We start from the raw sequence: 27,084 nt of genomic DNA, 5'->3' as shown, positions 1-27,084 counted from the left end.
TGTACATAAGTATTTACACCCCAGAGTCAATACTTTATAGATCACCTTTGGCAGTGATTACAGTTGTGAGTGTTTCTGGGTAAGTCTCTCAGAGCTTTACGCACCTGGATTTTGCAACATTTGCCCATGTATTATTTTCTAAATTCTTCCAGCTCTGTTAAATTGGTTAAATTGGTTGTTGATCATTGCTAGACAACCATTTTCAGGTCTTGCCATAGATTTTCAATTTGATTTAAGTCAAAACTGTAACTTGGTCACTTGGGAACATTCACTGTCTTCTTGGTAAGCAACTCCAGTGTAGTTTTGTCATTGTGTTTTAGGTTATTGTCCTGCTGGAAGATGAATTAATCTCCCATTATCTGGTGGAAAGCAGACTGAACCAGGTTTTCCTCTAGGATTTTGCCTGTGCTTACTTCCATTCCATTTATTTTTATCCTGAAAAACTCCCCGGTTCTTAACGATTACAAGCATACACATAACATGATGCAGCAGCCACTGTGGTTGAAAATATGGAGAGTGGTACTAACATGGCTATATACAGGAAGTAGAAACTAACATGGCTATATACAGGGAGTAGAAACTAACATGGCTATATACAGGAAGTAGAAACTAACATGGCTATATACAGGGAGTAGAAACTAACATGGCTATATACAGGAAGTAGAAACTAACATGGCTATATACAGGGAGTAGAAACTAACATGGCTATATACAGGGAGTAGAAACTAACATGGCTATATACAGGGAGTAGAAATTAACATGGCTATATACAGGAAGTAGAAATTAACATGGCTATATACAGGGAGTAGAAATTAACATGGCTATATACAGGGAGTAGAAACTAACACGGCTATATACAGGAAGTAGAAACTAACACGGCTATATACAGGGAGTAGAAATTAACAAGTCACGTTGGTATAAAGGGATCGGGAGACAGGCGCAGGAATGCGTCATATGTTTTTTTATTTACCCAAATTACAGCGTACCATGTAAAGGCACGGGGATGAAGACCAAACAAACACATATACAAAACACAGGGTTGAAACCCAAACAAAAGAGCGAGGAGTACCTTGAATAAATACACGGGGCACACAATGATTCCACACGGGACGAGACCCATAATCATCTGTGCAATACACGCGGCACGAGAGCCAAAACAACACAGCACAGGTACTCACACAACCAACGGACATTGTAACAATAATCGACAGTCCCAATGGCAAACCAAAGGGCACACTTATACAATTACTAATCATTGGGAAATGGGCACCAGGTGTGCGCAATCAACAGTTCCGGGGGGATCCGTGACAACATGGCTATATACAGGAAGTAGAAATTAATATGGCTATATACAGGGAGTAGAAACTAACATGGCTATATACAGGAAGTAGAAACTAACATGGCTATATACAGGGAGTAGAAACTTACATGGCTATATACAGGGAGTAGAAACTAACATGGCTATATACAGGGAGTAGAAACTAACATGGCTATATACAGGGAGTAGAAACTAACATGGCTATATACAGGGAGTAGAAACTAACATGGCTATATACAGGGAGTAGAAACTAACATGACTATATACAGGGAGTAGAAACTAACATGGCTATATACGGGAAGTAGAAACTAACATGGCTATATACAGGGAGTAGAAACTAACATGGCTATATACAGGGAGTAGAAACTAACATGGCTATATACGGGAAGTAGAAACTAACATGGCTATATACGGGAAGTAGAAACTAACATGGCTATATACGGGAAGTAGAAACTAACATGGCTATATACAGGGAGTAGAAACTAACATGGCTATATACGGGGAGTAGAAACTAACATGGCTATATACAGGGAGTAGAAACTAACATGGCTATATACAGGAAGTAAAAACTAACATGGCTATATAGTAGGCTTGATTACCAAAAATGACGGGACAGCCTACAGGGAGGAGGTGAGGGCTCTGGTCATGTGGTGCCAGGAAAATAACCTCTCACTCAACTTCAACAAAACAAAGGAGCTGATCGTGGACTTCAGGAAACAGCAGAGGGAGCACACCCCTATCCACATTGACAGGACCGCAGTGGAGAAGGTGGAAAGCTTCAAGTTCCTCTGCATACACATCACTGACAAACTGAAATGGTCCACCCACACAGACAGTGTGGTGAAGAAGGCGTAACACCGCCCTTTCAATCTCAAGAGGCTGAAGAAATTTGTCTTGGCACCTAAAACCCTCCCACACTTATACAGATGCACAATTGAGAGCATCCTGCCGGGCTGTATCACCGCCTGGTACTGCATCTGCTCCGTCCACAACCGCAGTGGGTGGTGCAGTCTGCCCAACGCATTACCGGGGGCAAACTACTTGCCCTCCAGGACACCTAGAGCACCCGATGTCACAGGAAGGCCAAAAAGATCATCAAGGACAGTAAACACTCAAGCCACTGCCTGTTTACCCCCCTATCATCCAGAAGGTGAGTCCACTACAGGTGCATCAAAGCTGGAACCGAGAGACTAACAAACAGCTTCTATCTCAAGGCCATGAGACTGTTAAATAGCCATCACTAACACATAGAGGCTGCTGCCGATATACATAGACTGGAAATCACTGGCCACTTTAATAATGGAACACCAGTCACTTTAATAATGTTTACATATTTTGCATTACTGCATTAATCATTTCTATTTTCTTATTAAAATCATTGATCCATAAGAGAACACACGACCAAAGCAACGCATGATGCATATAGAATTAAAACATTATTCTTAATGAGCAATATAATCTAATAAACAAATGTTTGCATAACCAAAGACATGAAAACTGGCTCCAACATTGTATTTAGCTATGTATAAAACGTTCATATTGGCAGTAAAGTCATTGAGAATAACAATAGACAAAAGTTATTGTGGGTAGTTGAGGGAGAAATATCATTAATGTTAAGGATTTATACACAGTGGGGATTTTGAAAGAGGGGATAGAACCCCAAAGTAACAGGGGTAAGAAAGACTATAAAGGTAATTTCAGATTCATGTTTAGGGGTAAATAACTTTATGGAAACCACTATTCACACTATGTGGATTATAAACACGTACAGACAGAGAATTATCACATCAAGAAGGTGTAACAGTGATGAATGGCTATTCAATGTACAACAGAAGTCTTCTGTATCAAGCAATACGTATTAAATATGTTTACATACATCCATGACTGAATGGTTTCACAAACTCCTTTAAAGGTTTTGTAAGTAAGTTGTAACAGGCGTCATTCAGCAGTTCGGTGATGACGTTCAGAATATTGTCTTCTGATTAGTCAAAAGAACAATTAGTGTGAAAAAAAAAGATGTCCCAAAAGATCTGGTTATTCTAGAGAAGAAAAAAGCATCTGTTCCTTTGTTTCCTGTAAATAAGTGGTTGCTCAGGGTCTTAACATTAAATCCAAATCAAATGAAATTCTATTTGTCACTTGTAAATTATTATTGGTACTGAGATATTTGGTCATGTATTGGTGGTGGCACTCTTGAGTAGAAACATGGGTACATCACAAATCACAGTCAGACACATTTGGATCAAGGCTATTCATTTTAATAAGGCACTTTGGATTCAGATTCAGTCATGTCTCAACTAGAAAACTAAAAACATTCAGAAAATTAGTGGTTCTATTTCCAGGCTGGGATTCATATTACAAAAACACTACTTTTGATGTGAATGTTATTGGTCCATGTAAGGAAACCTCGTGTTGGCTCCGTATCCCGAGGGGCCTAGTTTAGCCTCTCTCCTCTCTGGCTCCACCTCCTTGTCTGACACATTCTGAGGGGGATCTCTGGAAGCGCCGGCCTTCACAGCTGTGACACCAGTAGCCTTGACAGCTATAAGAAAGATTGACATTTAGACTATGCTGCTTAACAGAGAGTTCCTCTCTGTTCAACCCACCCAGAACACACACCCACTTTGTCAACAATGCTTCATACCTGCAAATCACTTATAACCACTAGGTTAACAACAGCAAAAAAGTACACGTTCACACCTTCTATACTATGAATTGACTTCATCACCAGTCATTACGGTACTACGGTATATTGTTGTAAAAAACCTCTAGTATGATCATGATCATCACTAGCATCATCACTAGTATCATCACTAGCATCATCACTAGCATCATCACTAGCATCATCACTAGTATCATCACTAGTATCATCACTAGTATCCTCACTAGTATCATCAATAGCATCATCACTAGCATCATCACTAGCATCATCACTAGTATCATCACTAGTATCATCACTAGCATCATCACTAGTATCATCACTAGCATCATCACTAGTATCATCACTAGTATCATCACTAGCATCCTCACTAGCATCATCACTAGTATCACCACTATCATCATCACCAGTATCATCACCAGTATAATCACTAGTATCATCACTAGCATCATCACTAGCGTCATCACCAGTATCACCACTGGTATCATCATTAGCGTCATTGCTAGCATCATCACTAGTACCATCACTAGCATCATCACTAGCATCATCACTAGCATCCTCACTAGTATCATCATTATCATGATCATCATCACTAGCATCATCCCTAGTATTCTCACTAGCATCATCACTAGCATCATCACTAGTATTCTCACTAGCATCATCACTAGTATTCTCACTAGCATCATCACTAGCATCATCATGATCATCATCACTAGTATCATCAGTAGTATCCTCATGATCATCATTATCATCATCACCAGTATTCTCACTAGCATCATCACTAGTATCATGATCATCATTAGCATCATCACTCACATGGAACTCTGGGGGCCTCTCTCTCACACTTGAGTGTACTCTGGGAAAAGCACTCAGCCATCCAGGACAGCACCTCCCCACAGTACTTCACCTGAGGGTGGGACAGACAGAGGCATACCTTTTACACACCTTTGATAATACAGACACACGTACCATCACTAGTGTTGTCTGGACAGTTTCCACTTTTGTGACTACTCTATTAGTTCCATTATGCCAGGCATAATAAATCAATGTCTCTATATTTTTGTACCTGAGCTTCCATGGATGACATTCGCTTCTCTTGCTCCTTGAATCCTCCAACAATCTTCAATAAGCTCTGAACCCTTTTGTCACAAAGAAAAACATTTTAAAAACACATTGAATATCAAAGACATAATTGAAGGATACAGACTGTGACTTAAAGGTAGTTCATAAGAATGACAAATATACAGCACACACAACGTGGTGGGAATGGCTCAATACCATTTACAAAACATTGTCAAAGAGTTACTTGGCAGAGGTGGTCTTCAGTCTCTCCTCACTGCTCTCCAGATGCTGCCGTTCCAGTTTGGCCAGATAGTTCTCCTTCTGTACTGTCTCCCAGGTTATCAACCTCTGGTCCAGACCTGCAGGCAGCTCCCTCTCTGAACACACAACACCACTCTGTTAGTATCTATATACTCGCACCAACCCCACTCTGTAAACATTTATATACTAACACCAACACCACTCTGTTAGAATCTATATACTAGCATGAACACCACTCTAAGTATCTATATACTCACACCAACACCACTCTGTAAGAACCTATATACTAGCACCAACACCACTCTGTAGGTATCTATATACTAGCACCAACACCACTCTGTAAGAATCTATATACTAGCACTAACACCATGGTGTAGGTATCTATATACTCGCACCAACACCACTCTGTAAGTATCTATATACTAGCACCAACACCATTCTGTAGGTATATATATACTATCACCAACACCACTCTGTAGGTATATATATACTATCACCAACACCATTTTGTAGGTATATATATACTATCACCAAGACCACTCTGTAAGTATCTATATACTCGCACCAACACCACTCTGTAAGAATCTATATACTAGCACCAACACCACTCTGTAAGAATCTATATACTAGCACCAACACCACTCTGTAAGAATCTATATACTAGCACTAACACCATGGTGTAGGTATCTATATACTCGCACCAACACCACTCTGTAAGTATCTATATACTAGCACCAACACCATTCTGTAGGTATATATACACTCACCAACACCACTCTGTAAGTATCTATATACTCGCACCAACACCACTCTGTAAGTATCTATATGCTCACACCAACACCCCTCTGTAAGCATCTATATACTAGCACCAACACCACTCTGTAGGTATCTATATACTAGAACCAACACCACTCTGTAAGAATCTATATACTAGCACCAATACCACTCTGTAGGTATCTATATACTAGCACCAACACCACTCTGTAAGAATCTATATACTAGCACCAATACCACTCTGTTACCATCTATGTACTAGTACCAACACCACTCTGTTAGCATCTATGTACTAGCACCAACACCACTCTGTTAGCATCTATGTACTAGCACCAACACCACTCTGTAAGTATCTATATACTAGGACCAACACCACTCTGTAAGAATCTATATACTAGCACCAACACCACTCTGTTAGCATCTATGTACTAGCACCAATACCACTCTGTTAGCATCTATGTACAAGCACCAACGCCCCTCTGTTAGCATCTATGTACTAGCACCAACACCCCTCTGTTAGCATCTATGTACTAGCACCAATACCACTCTGTTAGCATCTATGTACTAGCACCAGCACCACTCTGTTAGCATCTATATACTAGCACCAACACCACTCTGTTAGCATCTATGTACTAACACCAACACCACTCTGTAGGTATCTATATACTAGCACCAACACCACTCTGTTAGCATCTATGTACTAGCACAAACACCGCTCTGTTAGCATCTATGTACTAGCACCAATACCACTCTGTTAGCATCTATGTACTAGTACCAACACCACTCTGTTAGCATCTATATACTAGCACCAACACCACTCTGTAGGTATCTATATACTAGCACCAACACCACTGTGTAAGAATCTATATACTAGCACCAATACCACTCTGTAGGTATCTATATACTAGCACCAACACCACTCTGTAGGTATCTATATACTAGCACCAACACCACTCTGTAAGAATCTATATACTAGCACCAATACCACTCTGTAGGTATCTATATACTAGCACCAACACCACTCTGTAAGAATCTATATACTAGCACCAACACCACTCTGTAGGTATCTATATACTAGCACCAACACCACTCTGTAGGTATCTATATACTAGCACCAACACTACTCTGTAGGTATCTATATACTAGCACCAACACCACTCTGTAAGAATCTATATACTAGCACCAACACCACTCTGTAGGTATCTATATACTAGCACCAACACCGCTCTGTAGGTATCTATTTACTAGCACCAACACCACTCTGTAGGTATCTATATACTAGCCCCAACACCGCTGTGTTAGTATCTATATACTAGCACCAACACCACTCTGTAGGTATCTATATACTAGCACCAACACCACTCTGTAGGTATCTATATACTAGCACCAACACCACTCTGTAGGTATCTATATACTAGCACCAACACCACTCTGTAGGTATCTATATACTAGCACCAACACCACTCTGTAGGTATCTATATACTAGCACCAACACCGCTCTGTAGGTATCTATATACTAGCACCAACACCACTCTGTAGGTATCTATATACTAGCACCAACACCACTCTGTATCTATATACTAGCACCAATACCACTCTGTAAGTATCTATATACTAGCACCAACACCACTCTGTAGGTATCTATATACTAGCACCAACACCACTCTGTAGGTATCTATATACTAGCACCAATACCACTCTGTAGGTATCTATATACTGGCACCAACACCACTCTGTAGGTATCTATATACTAGCACCAACACCACTCTGTAGGTATCTATATACTAGCACCAGCACCACTCTGTAGGTATCTATATACTAGCACCAACACCACTCTGTATCTATATAATAGCACCAACACCACTCTGTAGGTATCTATATACTAGCACCAACACCACTCTGTAGGTATCTATATACTAGCACCAACACCACTCTGTAGGTATCTATATACTAGCACCAACACCACTCTGTAGGTATCTATATACTAGCACCAACACCACTCTGTAGGTATCTATATACTAGCACCAACACCACTCTGTATCTATATACTAGCACCAACACCGCTGTGTTAGTATCTATATACTAGCACCAACACCACTCTGTAGGTATCTATATACTAGCACCAACACCGCTTTGTAGGTATCTATATACTAGCACCAATACCACTCTGTATCTATATACTAGCACCAACACCACTCTGTAAGTATCTATATACTAGCACCAACACCGCTCTGTAGGTATCTATATACTAGCACCAATACCACTCTGTATCTATATACTAGCACCAACACCACTCTGTAGGTATCTATATACTAGCACCAACACCACTCTGTAGGTATCTATATACTAGCACCAACACCACTCTGTAGGTATCTATATACTAGCACCAATAACGCTGTGTTAGTATCTATATACTAGCACCACTCTGTAGGTATCTATATACTAGCACCAACACCACTCTGTAGGTATCTATATACTAGCACCAACACCGCTGTGTTAGTATCTATATACTAGCACCAACACCACTCTGTAGGTATCTATATACTAGCACCAACACCACTCTGTATGTATCTATATACTAGCACCAATACCACTCTGTAGGTATCTATATACTAGCACTAACACCACTCTGTAGGTATCTATATACTAGCACCAACACCACTCTGTAAGAATCTATATACTAGCACCAATACCACTCTGTTACCATCTATGTACTAGCACCAACACCACTCTGTTAGCATCTATGTACTAGCACCAACACCACTCTGTAAGTATCTATATACTAGGACCAACACCACTCTGTAAGAATCTATATACTAGCACTAACACCACTCTGTTAGCATCTATGTACTAGCACCAATACCACTCTGTTAGCATCTATGTACTAGCACCAACACCCCTCTGTTAGCATCTATGTACTAGCACCAACACCCCTCTGTTAGCATCTATGTACTAGCACCAGCACCACTCTGTTAGCATCTATAAACTAGCACCAACACCACTCTGTTAGCATCTATGTACTAACACCAACACCACTCTGTAGGTATCTATATACTAGCACCAACACCACTCTGTTAGCATCTATGTACTAGCACAAACACCCCTCTGTTAGCATCTATGTACTAGCACCAATACCACTCTGTTAGCATCTATGTACTAGTACCAACACCACTCTGTTAGCATCTATATACTAGCACCAACACCACTCTGTAGGTATCTATATACTAGCACCAACACCACTGTGTAAGAATCTATATACTAGCACCAATACCACTCTGTAGGTATCTATATACTAGCACCAACACCACTCTGTAGGTATCTATATACTAGCACCAACACCACTCTGTAGGTATCTATATACTAGCACCAACACCACTCTGTAAGAATCTATATACTAGCACCAACACCACTCTGTATGTATCTATATACTAGCACCAACACCACTCTGTAAGAATCTATATACTAGCACCAACACCACTCTGTATGTATCTATATACAAGCACCAACACCACTCTGTAGGTATCTATATACTAGCACCAACACCACTCTGTAAGAATCTATATACTAGCACCAACACCACTCTGTAGGAATCTATATACTAGCACTAACACCATGGTGTAGGTATCTATATACTAGCACCAACACCACTCTGTAAGAATATATATACTAGCACCAACACCCCTCTGTAGGTATCTATATACTAGCACCAACACCACTCTGTAGGTATCTATATACTAGCACCAACACCGCTGTGTAAGAATATATATACTAGCACGAACACCACTCTGTAGATATCTATATACTAGCACCAACACCACTTTGTAAGAATCTATATACTAGCACCAACACCACTCTGTAAGTATCTATATATACTAGCACCAACACCGCTGTGTAAGAATATATATACTAGCACCAACACCACTCTGTAGATATCTATATACTAGCACCAACACCACTCTGTAGGTATCTATATACTAGCACCAACACCACTCTGTAGGTATCTATATACTAGCACCAACACCACTCTGTAAGAATCTATATACTAGCACCAATACCACTCTGTTACCATCTATGTACTAGTACCAACACCACTCTGTTAGCATCTATGTACTAGCACCAACACCACTCTGTTAGCATCTATGTACTAGCACCAACACCACTCTGTAAGTATCTATATACTAGGACCAACACCACTCTGTAAGAATCTATATACTAGCACCAACACCACTCTGTTAGCATCTATGTACTAGCACCAATACCACTCTGTTAGCATCTATGTACAAGCACCAACGCCCCTATGTTAGCATCTATGTACTAGCACCAACACCCCTCTGTTAGCATCTATGTACTAGCACCAATACCACTCTGTTAGCATCTATGTACTAGCACCAGCACCACTCTGTTAGCATCTATATACTAGCACCAACACCACTCTGTTAGCATCTATGTACTAACACCAACACCACTCTGTAGGTATCTATATACTAGCACCAACACCACTCTGTTAGCATCTATGTACTAGCACAAACACCCCTCTGTTAGCATCTATGTACTAGCACCAATACCACTCTGTTAGCATCTATGTACTAGTACCAACACCACTCTGTTAGCATCTATATACTAGCACCAACACCACTCTGTAGGTATCTATTTACTAGCACCAACACCACTGTGTAAGAATCTATATACTAGCACCAATACCACTCTGTAGGTATCTATATACTAGCACCAACACCACTCTGTAGGTATCTATATACTAGCACCAACACCACTCTGTAAGAATCTATATACTAGCACCAATACCACTCTGTAGGTATCTATATACTAGCACCAACACCACTCTGTAAGAATCTATATACTAGCACCAACACCACTCTGTAGGTATCTATATACTAGCACCAACACCACTCTGTAGGTATCTATATACTAGCACCAACACCACTCTGTAGGTATCTATATACTAGCACCAACACCACTCTGTAAGAATCTATATACTAGCACCAACACCACTCTGTAGGTATCTATATACTAGCACCAACACCACTCTGTAGGTATCTATATACTAGCACCAACACCACTCTGTAGGTATCTATATACTAGCACCAACACCACTCTGTAGGTATCTATATACTAGCACCAACACCGCTCTGTAGGTATCTATATACTAGCACCAACACCACTCTGTAGGTATCTATATACTAGCACCAACACCACTCTGTATCTATATACTAGCACCAATACCACTCTGTAAGTATCTATATACTAGCACCAACACCACTCTGTAGGTATCTATATACTAGCACCAACACCACTCTGTAGGTATCTATATACTAGCACCAATACCACTCTGTAGGTATCTATATACTGGCACCAACACCACTCTGTAGGTATCTATATACTAGCACCAACACCACTCTGTAGGTATCTATATACTAGCACCAACACCACTCTGTAGGTATCTATATACTAGCACCAACACCACTCTGTATCTATATACTAGCACCAACACCATTCTGTAGGTATCTATATACTAGCACCAACACCACTCTGTAGGTATCTATATACTAGCACCAACACCACTCTGTAGGTATCTATATACTAGCACCAACACCACTCTGTAGGTATCTATATACTAGCACCAACACCACTCTGTAGGTATCTATATACTAGCACCAACACCACTCTGTATCTATATACTAGCACCAACACCGCTGTGTTAGTATCTATATACTAGCACCAACACCACTCTGTAGGTATCTATATACTAGCACCAACACCGCTTTGTAGGTATCTATATACTAGCACCAATACCACTCTGTATCTATATACTAGCACCAACACCACTCTGTAAGTATCTATATACTAGCACCAACACCGCTCTGTAGGTATCTATATACTAGCACCAATACCACTCTGTATCTATATACTAGCACCAACACCACTCTGTAGGTATCTATATACTAGCACCAACACCACTCTGTAGGTATCTATATACTAGCACCAACACCACTCTGTAGGTATCTATATACTAGCACCAATAACGCTGTGTTAGTATCTATATACTAGCACCACTCTGTAGGTATCTATATACTAGCACCAACACCACTCTGTAGGTATCTATATACTAGCACCAACACCGCTGTGTTAGTATCTATATACTAGCACCAACACCACTCTGTAGGTATCTATATACTAGCACCAACACCACTCTGTATGTATCTATATACTAGCACCAATACCACTCTGTAGGTATCTATATACTAGCACTAACACCACTCTGTAGGTATCTATATACTAGCACCAACACCACTCTGTAAGAATCTATATACTAGCACCAATACCACTCTGTTACCATCTATGTACTAGCACCAACACCACTCTGTTAGCATCTATGTACTAGCACCAACACCACTCTGTAAGTATCTATATACTAGGACCAACACCACTCTGTAAGAATCTATATACTAGCACTAACACCACTCTGTTAGCATCTATGTACTAGCACCAATACCACTCTGTTAGCATCTATGTACTAGCACCAACACCCCTCTGTTAGCATCTATGTACTAGCACCAACACCCCTCTGTTAGCATCTATGTACTAGCACCAGCACCACTCTGTTAGCATCTATAAACTAGCACCAACACCACTCTGTTAGCATCTATGTACTAACACCAACACCACTCTGTAGGTATCTATATACTAGCACCAACACCACTCTGTTAGCATCTATGTACTAGCACAAACACCCCTCTGTTAGCATCTATGTACTAGCACCAATACCACTCTGTTAGCATCTATGTACTAGTACCAACACCACTCTGTTAGCATCTATATACTAGCACCAACACCACTCTGTAGGTATCTATATACTAGCACCAACACCACTGTGTAAGAATCTATATACTAGCACCAATACCACTCTGTAGGTATCTATATACTAGCACCAACACCACTCTGTAGGTATCTATATACTAGCACCAACACCACTCTGTAAGAATCTATATACTAGCACCAATACCACTCTGTAGGTATCTATATACTAGCACCAACACCACTCTGTAAGAATCTATATACTAGCACCAACACCACTCTGTATGTATCTATATACTAGCACCAACACCACTCTGTAAGAATCTATATACTAGCACCAACACCACTCTGTATGTATCTATATACTAGCACCAACACCACTCTGTAGGTATCTATATACTAGCACCAACACCACTCTGTAAGAATCTATATACTAGCACCAACACCACTCTGTATGAATCTATATACTAGCACTAACACCATGGTGTAGGTATCTATATACTAGCACCAACACCACTCTGTAAGAATATATATACTAGCACCAACACCCCTCTGTAGGTATCTATATACTAGCACCAACACCACTCTGTAGGTATCTATATACTAGCACCAACACCGCTGTGTAAGAATATATATACTAGCACGAACACCACTCTGTAGATATCTATATACTAGCACCAACACCACTTTGTAAGAATCTATATACTAGCACCAACACCACTCTGTAAGTATCTATATACTAGCACCAACACCGCTGTGTAAGAATATATATACTAGCACCAACACCACTCTGTAGATATCTATATACTAGCACCAACACCACTCTGTAGGTATCTATATACTAGCACCAACACCACTCTGTAGGTATCTATATACTAGCACCAACACCACTCTGTAGGTATCTATATACTAGCACCAACACCACTCTGTAGGTATCTATATACTAGCACCAACACCACTCTGTAGGTATCTATATACTAGCACCAACACCGCTGTGTTAGTATCTATATACTAGCACCAACACCACTCTGTAGGTATCTATATACTAGCACCAACACCACTCTGTAGGTATCTATTTACTAGCACCAACACCACTCTGTAGGTATCTATTTACTAGCACCAACACCACTCTGTAGGTATCTATTTACTAGCACCACTCTGTAGGTATCTATATACTAGCACCAACACCACTCTGTAGGTATCTATTTACTAGCACCACTCTGTAGGTATCTATTTACTAGCACCACTCTGTAGGTATCTATTTACTAGCACCACTCTGTAGGTATCTATTTACTAGCACCAACACCACTCTGTAGGTATCTATATACTAGCACCAACACCACTCTGTAGGTATCTATTTACTAGCACCACTCTGTAGGTATCTATATACTAGCACCAACACCACTCTGTAGGTATCTATATACTAGCACCAACACCACTCTGTAGGTATCTATATACTAGCACCAACACCACTCTGTAGGTATCTATATACTAGCACCAACACCACTCTGTAGGTATCTATATACTAGCACCAACACCACTCTGTAGGTATCTATATACTAGCATCAACACCACTCTGTAGGTATCTATATACTAGCACCAACACCACTCTGTAGGTATCTATATACTAGCACCAACACCGCTCTGTAGGTATCTATTTACTAGCACCAACACCGCTCTGTAGGTATCTGTATACTAGCACCAACACCACTCTGTAGGTATCTATTTACTAGCACCAACACCACTCTGTAGGTATCTATATACTAGCACCAACACCACTCTGTAGGTATCTATTTACTAGCACCAACACCACTCTGTAGGTATCTATTTACTAGCACCACTCTGTAGGTATCTATATACTAGCACCAACACCACTCTGTTAGTATCTATATACTAGCACCAACACCACTCTGTAGGTATCTATATACTAGCACCAACACCACTCTGTAGGTATCTATATACTAGCACCAACACCACTCTGTAGGTATCTATTTACTAGCACCAACACCACTCTGTTAGTATCTATATACTAGCACCAACACCACTCTGTATGTATCTATATACTAGCACCAACACCACTCTGTAGGTATCTATTTACTAGCACCACTCTGTAGGTATCTATATACTAGCACCAACACCACTCTGTTAGTATCTATATACTAGCACCAACACCACTCTGTAGGTATCTATATACTAGCACCAACACCACTCTGTAGGTATCTATATACTAGCACCAACACCACTCTGTAGGTATCTATATACTAGCACCAACACCACTCTGTTAGTATCTATATACTAGCACCAACACCACTCTGTAGGTATCTATATACTAGCACCAACACCACTCTGTAGGTATCTATATACTAGCACCAACACCACTCTGTAGGTATCTATTTACTAGCACCAACACCACTCTGTAGGTATCTATTTACTAGCACCAACACCACTCTGTAGGTATCTATTTACTAGCACCAACACCACTCTGTAGGTATCTATATACTAGCACCAACACCACTCTGTAGGTCTCTATTTACTAGCACCAACACCACTCTGTAGGTATCTATTTACTAGCACCAACACCACTCTGTAGGTATCTATTTACTAGCACCAACACCACTCTGTAGGTATCTATTTACTAGCACCAACACCACTCTGTAGGTATCTATTTACTAGCACCAACACCACTCTGTAGGTATCTATATACTAGCACCAACACCACTCTGTAGGTATCTATTTACTAGCACCAACACCACTCTGTAGGTATCTATATACTAGCACCAACACCACTCTGTAGGTATCTATATACTAGCACCAACACCACTCTGTAGGTATCTATATACTAGCACCAACACCACTCTGTAGGTATCTATTTACTAGCACCAACACCACTCTGTAGGTATCTATTTACTAGCACCAACACCACTCTGTAGGTATCTATATACTAGCACCAACACCGCTGTGTAAGGACCTGTATACTGTCCATGAGTGTTATGTTTCATATTAAACTGAATTGCATTGTGTACGTTCACACTACGATGTGCAGTAGGGCTGCTGCAACCAACAACATATAAAAACACATGCACTGTATATGAACGTGTGATTATGTACCTACATAACTATACATGTCTGTATGTATTCAATGTAAAATACGTCTGTTTCTGGTCCTACCTAGTTGCTCCAGTTTGGGCTCAGGCCTCTTGACCAGGCTGAGGAGCAGCTGGGAGCAGTGGCTGATGATGATGAAGGGCGGGGCTAAGGCAGGCCTGCTGTGGTACTCCACGATCAGGTTGTACCTCTGGAACTTCCAGAAGATGTCTGTCTTGCCCTGCACCACCTGGAACGTGTAGCTGTAGGCACGCAGGTGGAGGAAAGATCACAGTGAGAACACACTGCATGAGATACACGTGAGTAAGTATTGATCTTTTTTCTGTGGTAATCCAAGTTAGAGAGACAGTTGAATTGTGTATGCCCGTGAAATATACAACCTTAAATCATTATTATTATTAATAATAATCATATCAGATGGTTGTGTGAGACAGTCACAGTTCAGGCCAGACTCTTCCTGTCAATCATTAAAAGCTCTGTAAGTCTATATGCTTTGTTGAAACAAAACTTTCTACCAGCTGTTCTGGGTCAGAGAAAACAAAACAAAAGTATGTGTCAATGATTGTGCCAGTTTATTTTGGTTTCACACAGTGGATGTCAATGAATACATCCAAACCTCTGTTCTTGCAGGACATGATCATGGAATTGGTCCCTGAATTGGGACATGTTTTTGGAGTCTCCCTCATCAGAGTAAACTATTATTTCCTGGGTGATGACTGTGGCCTGAGTAACACGTGTGTGTCAAGTCTGACCGTGTACATATTTGCCATTTAGCAAATGTTTTCATTTTACATACGGGTGGTTTTTCCGAGAATTGAAGCCACTATCCTGTCATCGTCAAGCCCCATGTTCTACCAACGGAGCTGCAGAGTAGCGTGTGTGTTGAGTCTGACCTGAACATGGCGATGAGGAGGTTGAGCAGCAGAACGTTGGTCACCAGTAAGAAGATGACCAGCAGTAGGATGACCAGCCAGTTGGCGTAGATGTTGGGACAAGGGGGCAGACTTCCCATGATGATCTCCTCTATCACTGTGGTGCAGTTGCTCTCGGGCATCCGTGCCACTGGGAAGATTACATTAGATAGTTCTTCACTATCGGTTGTTCGCAGATATTTGCTTTAACGAACAAGAAAATGCACTGCGTGACACAGACGCAGGTCGCCCGCTGAGCAGTGTGGTCAAGCATGCAGAAATACTTTGATTTACACCAAGGCTCTTATGTTCACTAATAATTCAAGATATATAGTGAATGACAACAAGATGTACCACTGAACAAAACTGAACTACATGTAAACTACATGTAAACTGAACTACATGTAAACTGAACTACATGTAAACTACATGTAAACTGAACTACATGTAAACTGAACTACATGTAAACTACATGTAAACTGAACTACATGTAAACTGAACTACATGTAAACTGAACTACATGTAAACTGAACTACATGTAAACTACATGTAAACTGAACTACATGTAAACTGAACTACATGTAAACTACATGTAAACTGAACTACATGTAAACTGAACTACATGTAAACTACATGTAAACTAAACTACATGTAAACTACATGTAAACCAATTTGTAAGTCGCTCTGGATGAGAGTGTCTGCTAAATGACTTAAATGTAAATGTAAATGTAAACTGCATGTAAACTGAACTACATGTAAACTACATGTAAACTGAACTACATGTAAACTGCATGTAAACTGAACTACATGTAAACTACATGTAAACTGCATGTAAACTGAACTACATGTAAACTGAACTACATGTAAACTGAACTACATGTAAACTGAACTACATGTAAACTGAACTACATGTAAACTACATGTAAACTGAACTACATGTAAACTACATGTAAACTGAACTACATGTAAACTACATGTAAACTGAACTACATGTAAACTGAACTACATGTAAACTGCATGTAAACTGAACTACATGTAAACTGCATGTAAACTGAACTACATGTAAACTGCATGTAAACTGAACTACATGTAAACTACACTACATGTAAACTGAACTACATGTAAACTACATGTAAACTGAACTACATGTAAACTGAACTACATGTAAACTACATGTAAACTGAACTACATGTAAACTACATGTAAACTGAACTACATGTAAACTACATGTAAACTGAACTACATGTAAACTGCATGTAAACTGAACTACATGTAAACTGTATGTAAACTGAACTACATGTAAACTGCATGTAAACTGAACTGCATGTAAACTGAACTACATGTAAACTGAACTACATGTAAACTGAACTACAAGTAAACTACATGTAAACTGAACTACATGTAAACTGCATGTAAACTGAACTACATGTAAACTGCATGTAAACTGAACTACATGTAAACTGCATGTAAACTGAACTACATGTAAACTGAACTACATGTAAACTACACTACATGTAAACTGAACTACATGTAAACTACATGTAAACTGAACTACATGTAAACTGAACTACATGTAAACTACATGTAAACTGAACTACATGTAAACTACATGTAAACTGAACTACATGTAAACTACATGTAAACTGAACTACATGTAAACTGCATGTAAACTGCATGTAAACTGCATGTAAACTGAACTACATGTAAACTGAACAACATGTAAACTAAACTACATGTAAACTACATGTAAACTTAACTACATGTAAACTACATGTAAACTGAACTACATGTAAACTACATGTAAACTGACTACACGTGAACTACATGTAAACTGGCTATGTGTAAACTACATGTGAATGGAAGTACATGTAAACTAAGTGTAAACTGACTACATGTAAACTACATGTAATCGGAACTACATGTAAACTTAATGTAAACTACATGTAAACTTAATGTAAACTACATGTAAACTACATGTAAACTACATGTAAACGGAACTACATATAAACTTAATGTAAACTACATGTAAACTACATGTAAACGGAACTACATGTAAACTTAATGTAAACTACATGTAAACGGAACTACATGTAAACTTAATGTAAACTACATGTAAACTACATGTAAACGGAACTACATGTAAACTTAATGTAAACTACATGTAAACGGAACTACATGTAAACTTAATGTAAACTACATGTAAACAGAACTACATGTAAACTTAATGTAAACTACATGTAAACAGAACTACATGTAAACTACATGTAAACAGAACTACATGTAAACTACATGTAAACGGAACTACATGTAAACTTAATGTAAACTACATGTAAACAGAACTACATGTAAACTACATGTGCACCAGTGGAGGCTGCTGAGGGGAGGATGGCTCATAATAATGGCTGGAACAGAGAATATGGATCCATATAAACCAGGTGTTTGATGGATTTGATATCATTCCACTAACTTCGTTCCAGACATGACCATGAGCTCGTCCTCTCCAATGAAGGTGCTACCAACCTCCTGTGATATACACTACATGTCTCCTGAACAACATGTAAACTACATGTAAACTAAACTACATGTGATCTACATGTACATGACTATAACAGAGCAGAGGCACTGCTAGAAAACAGAAAACATTCTATCTCACCGTCAATCTCCTCCAGTGGGATCTGGCCAAAGATGTGCAGGTAGGGTCGATACAGGACCCTGCGAAACACCCAGTCTAGGCGCGGGTCGTTGGGGTGGAGAAGGGCCTGAGTTGCCACGCCGTACGCTATGAGCCACACACTCAGGAAGAACAGGAAGAAGAACACATCCTTCATCTGCCAGGAAGAACAGAGCACAAACAGTACGTGTAATCCTCATCTGACATACACTACAAATGTACCAGGTAATAAAGTACGGTTAGAACCACAATTCCATTTATACACACCAGGGTTGGGGTTGAATTACATTTCAAATCCAGTCAATTCAGGAAGTACACTGGAATTACAATTACAATGAAAAATAATAATAATCAATGACAATTTAAAAAAAAAAATTATTTGGTTAACTTTCTGAATTGACTGGATTTGACCTCAACCCTGATACACAAATACATCAGAGCTTTCTAAATGTGGTTTAGTGGGGCTACGTTGTATTTATGGATCATGCTTTGTGGGTGATACGTGTTTGTCTTTTGAACAGTTGTCTACTTTACCATCCTCTCCACAATGATGATCTTGGGCCCCAGTTGCTTGTGGATGGCGAAGATGTGGATGAGACGCAGTGTGAACACCATGAAGTCCAGCGCCAGAACCGTTCGTCCCGCCTCATACGTGTCTTTCATCATCCTGTCATAATTACATCCTATATTAGACCTACATTAAACTATGGCCCTCAAATTCAAATCTAGACCTCCAAGCCAGTTCCACAGATTAAATTTTTTTAAATAAAATTGTCCTCCCCCTAATCAGGAACTGATTAAGACCTGGGACACCAGGTGGATGCAGTGAATTATCAGGTAGAAGACCAAAGCAGCAGTAGTCCTCGGACCTCGTAGGGTCAGATTTGAATACCCCAGCTGTATGGAGTTAATGTCACTACCAATGTCACTTCATACAGTACATTTACTGAAAATCAGCAGTTCTTTCTATCACTAGATATCACACCACAACTATAGCCTACTGTAGCCTATCATATAGCCTACCTACTGTAGCCTATCAAAACTAATTTCATGTTAGAAATCATCACTTTTTTTTAATCAAATCCTCCTGCTGCAGGGTTATTTTACTCTTGCGATGAAACTGGTCAAATTAAGATCCTACACCTGTATATTTGTATTTTGTATTTATTTAACCAGGAAAAGCCCATTGAGACCCAGAGCCTCTTTCTCAAGGGAGACCTGGCCAAAAAGGCAGCAACAATCAATACATTACATAATTAAAACAAACAATACAACATGATCCAGCCTTAAAAAAAGCATTTACACTCCTACGTAAGTCTCCCATCAATATTTTAAATTCATTCAGTGGCACTAACATATCTAGATGAAGGATGGATTGTAGATTATTCCATGTGTCTTGTGCACAATAAGAGAAGGCAGTCTTGCCTAATACTGTGAATGTCCTGAGGACTTTAAGTAGCAACCACCTAGCAGACCGGGTATGGTAACTGCTGGTGGTGAAGGAGACCAGACTACAGAGGTAAAGAGGGAGTTTACCCAAAAGGGCTTTGTAGATGAACACATACAAATGTATTGTTCTGCGCATATAAAGTGAAGTCCAACCTACCATTTGGTACAATGTGCAATGGTGGGTGAGTGACTTGGCATTTACAATAGAGCCCAAAGATGCATGATAAACAGAGTCCAGTCTCTGTAAGACAGAGGAGGTTGCATGATAAACAGAGTCCAGTCTCTGTAAGACAGAGGAGGCTGCATGATAAACAGAGTCCGGTCTCTGTAAGACAGAGGAGATTGCATGATAAACAGAGTCCAGTCTCTGTAAGACAGAGGAGGATGCATGATAAACAGAGTCCAGTCTCTGTAAGACAGAGGAGGATCCATGATAAACAGAGTCCAGTCTCTGTAAGACGGAGGAGGTTGCATGATAAACAGAGTCCAGTCTCTGTAAGACGGAGGAGGTTGCATGATAAACAGAGTCCAGTAAGACGGAGGAGGATGCATGATTAACAGAGTCCAGTCTCTGTAAGACAGAGGAGGATGCATGATAAACAGAGTCCAGTCTCTGTAAGACAGAGGAGGATGCATGATTAACAGAGTCCAGTCTCTGTAAGACAGAGGAGGATGCATGATAAACAGAGTCCAGTCTCTGTAAGACAGAGGAGGCTGCATGATAAACAGAGTCCAGTCTCTGTAAGACGGAGGAGGTTGCATGATAAACAGAGTCCAGTCTCTGTAAGACGGAGGAGGCTGCATGATAAACAGAGTCCGGTCTCTGTAAGACAGAGGAGGCTGCATGATAAACAGAGTCCGGTCTCTGTAAGACAGAGGAGGCTGCATGATAAACAGAGTCCAGTCTCTGTAAGACAGAGGAGGCTGCATGATAAACAGAGTCCAGTCTCTGTAAGACAGAGGAGGCTGCATGATAAACAGAGTCCAGTCTCTGTAAGACGGAGGAGGTTGCATGATAAACAGAGTCCAGTCTCTGTAAGACAGAGGAGGATGCATGATAAACAGAGTCCAGTCTCTGTAAGACGGAGGAGGCTGCATGATAAACAGAGTCCAGTCTCTGTAAGACGGAGGAGGCTGCATGATAAACAGAGTCCAGTCTCTGTAAGACGATGGAGGCTGCATGATAAACAGAGTCCAGTCCCTGTAAGACAGAGGAGGTTGCATGATAAACAGAGTCCAGTCTCTGTAAGACAGAGGAGGCTGCATGATAAACAGAGTCCAGTCTCTGTAAGACAGAGGAGGTTGCATGATAAACAGAGTCCAGTCTCTGTAAGACGGAGGAGACTGCATGATAAACAGAGTCCAGTCTCTGTAAGACAGAGGAGGCTGCATGATAAACAGAGTCCAGTCTCTGTAAGACAGGAGGCTGCATGATAAACAGAGTCCAGCCTCTAAGACAGAGGTTACATGCATATACAACAAGTCACCATAATCAACTACAGAGAGAAAGTGGCCTGGACAAGCGTCTTCCTAGACATAAGCGGGAAGCGAGTCTTATTACGAAAAGAAAAACCCAATTTCAATGTAAGCTTCTTCACAAGATTATCCACATGAACTTTAAAGGACAACTTGTCATCCAACCAAATACCTAGGTATTTGTAGGATGACACTTTTCAATGGATAAGCCACCAGATGTGACAATGCTAACGTTCTCTGGCAGAGTTCTAGCTCTGGTAAAGGTCATGAATTTAGTTTTTTTTGTATATTCAAGGCCAGTTTGAGACCATAAAGGGAGGCCTGCAGTGACTGAAAGCAGTCTGGAGCTCTTCAACAGCCTGAACCAGAGAAGGAGCACATTAATATATAACTATCATCTGCATATAGATGGAACTTTGTTGGTTGCAAGACAGGAAATTGGATGCAAGAGAGGAAGGACTCTGCTCACCTGCAGGACACACTGATTACGAAGAGTGAGATGGCCACCATGTCACACTTGTTCCAGTTGTCCTCTACGTACAGCTTGAATTTCTTCAGGATGCTCATGTCTTCGTCTGTGAAGAAACTCTGCATCACCCAGGTCAATAAAGAGTTAGTTCACTCTGTTAGAACATCACCATTAGCAGTATCATTCTATTTGTGTATATTTCGAGGTCATTTGAGTAATTTATGTCAAATTTCCCCAGGCTAAAAATAATTTATCCTCAAAAACAGTCCTCGAGTATCCTCAACGCTGGACATATTTTGTCTAGACGCACGCACACCTGATGCAACTTGATAAGAGTATCTGAGGAACAGAGTTGAGAAGCACTGAAATGGAACCCTATTCCTTAGTCCACTACTTAGTGTTTTGAACAGGGCCCTTGTCGAAAGTAGTTCAGTATGTAGGGAATGGGGTACCATTTCAGACACAGATATTCTGCTATGTAACCTTTATGTAACTAGGCAAGTCAGTTAAGAACAAATTATTATTTACAATGACGTCCTACCCCGGCCAAAACCTAACTCAGACCATGCTGGGCCAATTGTGTGCCGCCCTATGGGACTGCCAATCACAGCCGGATGTGATACAGCCTGGATTCAAACTAGAGACTGTAGTGACGCCTCTTGCACTGAGATGCAGTGCCTTAGACCGCTGCGCCACTCGGGAGCTCACTGGGCAAAAACTGGTTTAATCAACGTTGTTGCCAAGTAATTTCAACAACAAATAATGACATGTGAAAAAAAAATTGCCCCAACTTTTAACCTAAATCCAATGACATGGTGATTTTTTAAATTTTATTTTCACATTGAATTCACGTTAGTTGACAACTCAAACAAATTGAAATCAAAACCCGTGGGAAGTGATGTCAATGATGATGACATGAGTTGGGCTCATGGTCTCCCTGGGTAGCTCTGCCATTGTCACCCTCAGCCCTACAAGGACATTTAGTCTCGGTCGAACAATTAAGACGTTGGTTTCTCTCGTGGGAGACCAGAGTTCAGATCCAGCCTGTGACGTCAACATACCTGTCTCAGCTCCTCCAGCACCAGGGTGAAGACCCAGAAGTAGAGCATGATCTCAGGGGCCCCAGGGCCCGCGGGGGGCGGAGGACGAAAGTCCAGCAGGAGCACGTAGGTGAACAGGATGAGGAAGGCAAAGTACATGATGACGTTGCCTAGGAACACAGTGACCGGGGCACTCCAGAAGCGACGCCAGCGACGCAGCAGGAAACGCCACCACACGGCGGCGCTGCTCTGGCCCTCCACGCCACCAGGAGGACCACCCGAGTCTCTGGAACACCATACAACAAATTGAAAATTGGGAATTTTACTTGATTATAGTTTTTTTTATATAGTCTTCTTCAACCGTCCACAAAAATTATAGCCTCGTATTACCAGACTGGCTGCCTCACAAGGCTGCTAAAAGGCAGGTGGACATGAAGTGTAGTCAACTTTGTTCTAAGTGCATAAATAATCTGATTGGTTTAGGGCAGAACAATTGTTTTTATAGTTTATTCAACTAAACCTTTAATAAAACAAATGCTAACTGACCTACTGGCATATTTTTGACCTAGCTTGGTAGCTAATTCGATTTTATAATTCAACCTTAGTAGGAAGTAGTGCCCTGCTCAGCTAAGCTACATATAGTTTAACATTTTACGTTTCTGCCCCCAGGGAAACATAACTGTCCATTCCAATTGTTAAGTTTATATAGCTTATAAAACGAAATATTTTGATAAAGAAAGTGGTAGCTGATTTACTGGTATATTTGAGACCAGGCTAGCTAGCTCTATTCTATTTCTCAACATTACTAAAAGATAGCTATTTGCTAGCCAAATATCAGTTTTTTGTTTGTGTTACTCATTTGCTGATGCTGTTCCTGTCTCGTTCCATATTAAATGTTTGACTCCCCGTACTTGCTTCGTCTCTCCAGCGTCATCCCATGTGACAGCTACCCCCAGGGCTGCATTAAGGGAAAGGGGGATACCTAGTCAGTTGTCCAACTGAATGCGTTCAACTGAAATGTGTCTTCCGCATGTAACTCAAGCCCTCTGAATCAGAGAGGTGTGGGGAGCTGCCATTTTTTAAAGTTCCTATAGCTTATTCAACTTACCATTTCAATAAAGCCAATGTTAGCTGACTTACTTGTATATTTGACACCTAGCTAGCTAGCTCTGTAATAATTCAACATGAGTAGCTAAGAGGTAAATACTTAGCAAGCTAGCGTGCTCTGATTAGTTTAACATGTTGCTGCTAGCTTGCCACATTTTGCTCTTTCCTTCAAGTCATGAGACCAGCTGTATCTTAAAGATGTTGTCACATTTGTCTGACTACTGTAACACAACAATGAGTTCAAAACGTAGAACTTGTAACTCAAAGTTTTATTTACAATATTCTCAGTTCCAACCTCTGCCGTGTTTTCAAAAGTTGTGCATCTGTTAAACCCCGCCCATTGACCTTGTAGAAACCAAATGGATTTGTTCTGCCTTAAACCAATCAGATTCTTTCTGCCCTTAGATCAAAGTTGACTACACTTTATGTCCCTTTATAAACAGCAGGTATAGTAGAATAAATGGTTTTATAACTCACAAAGGGTCATTGTCTGTTAGTAGCAGGGCCTTTTCTGTGTCCAGACTGTCTAGTTCCACATACTGCTCCTCTCCTCCACCACGACTGTCTAGCTCCTCATCACTGCATCATTACACACATAGAGACAACATGACTACACACACGAGGACAGGGCCGATGCATGCACATGCACACACACACACACACACACACACACACACACACACACACACACACACACACACACACACACACACACACACACACACACACGGGCGCATACACACACACAGGGGCGCATACACACACACGAGCGCATACACACACACATACACACACACGGGCGCATACACACACACACACACACACACACACACACACACACACACACACACACACACACACACACACACACACACACACACACACACACACACACACACACACACACACACACACACACACACACGGGCACATACACACGGGCACATACACACACAAACACACACACAGGGGCGCATACACACACACGAGCGCATACACACACACATACACACACACGGGCGCATACACACACACACACGGGCGCGTACACACACACACATAGTGATAGTGGTACACACATGAACATATTGACCCAAGCACTCCAGCACATAGATGCAGACACTGAAACGAGTACCCACAACTCTGTGCTTCAACAACAGACATATGTTCTTACGGTTCCTACCATACTGTGGAAATGACTGTGAGAACATTGACAATATGAAGCTAGATTGTTTCCGTGGTGACCTGAACTTGATGAGGTTGGTCCAGATGAGAGGGGGACAGAAGAAAGACAGCACCAGTTTGGAGATGGCTGTGTCTGTAGTCATCGCTCCCCACCAGATCTTAGTGAGGAACCCCTGGGACAAACCATGAGCGCAGTTACCAACCTATCACACAATCTTATCTTAGGCCATACTAATTGTATTACATAGGCCATACTAATTGTATTACATAGGCCATACTAATTGTATTACATAGGCCATACTAATTGTATTACATAGGCCATACTAATTGTATTACATAGGCCATACTAATTGTACTACATAGGCCATACTAATTGTATTACATAGGCCATACTAATTGTACTACATAGGCCATACTAATTGTATTACATAGGCCATACTAATTGTATTATATAGGCCATACTAATTGTACTACATAGGCCATACTAATTTTATTACATAGGCCATACTAATTGTATTACATAGGCCATACTAATTGTATTACATAGGCCATACTAATTGTATTGCATAGGCCAAACTAATTGTATTACATGTTTAACATATATATTTTTAAGTAAGACAAGCACATTTTAGTGTCTTGGGGAGGTTAAAAGAGGTAGTTCAGCCATAATCTGAGAGAATGTTGTGAATAGTTTTACTGTAAAATTGAGGACACTGTTTTGCTATAATCCTGCAACAACAAAAACATGTAAAGGGCACCCATTTAATAAAATGTGTATGGCCTT

At 40.5% G+C, this 27,084-nt stretch overlaps 1 protein-coding gene across 1 annotated transcript; it reads right to left on the bottom strand.

The window, feature by feature from the left end:
* Window positions 1-3,560: 3,560 nt before the first annotated feature.
* On the bottom strand, window positions 3,561-26,473 carry LOC129849327 (transient receptor potential cation channel subfamily M member 5-like; the record flags this gene model as incomplete). Its single annotated transcript, XM_055916263.1, is given in 12 exon segments — window positions 3,561-3,860; window positions 4,794-4,884; window positions 5,044-5,116; window positions 5,284-5,416; window positions 16,056-16,234; window positions 16,886-17,054; window positions 19,557-19,731; window positions 20,109-20,241; window positions 22,969-23,087; window positions 24,030-24,294; window positions 25,593-25,694; window positions 26,361-26,473. Coding segments are annotated over 12 exon segments (1,710 nt in total), but the record flags the coding sequence as incomplete, so codon positions are not given.
* Between the last annotated feature and the right edge of the window lie 611 nt (window positions 26,474-27,084).

Source organism: Salvelinus fontinalis, unplaced genomic scaffold, assembly GCF_029448725.1.
Source record: "Salvelinus fontinalis isolate EN_2023a unplaced genomic scaffold, ASM2944872v1 scaffold_1441, whole genome shotgun sequence".
Taxonomy (NCBI): Eukaryota; Metazoa; Chordata; class Actinopteri; order Salmoniformes; family Salmonidae; genus Salvelinus; species Salvelinus fontinalis.
Note: the sequence above shows the minus strand (reverse complement) of the source record. Positions and strands in the feature narration are given on the sequence as shown.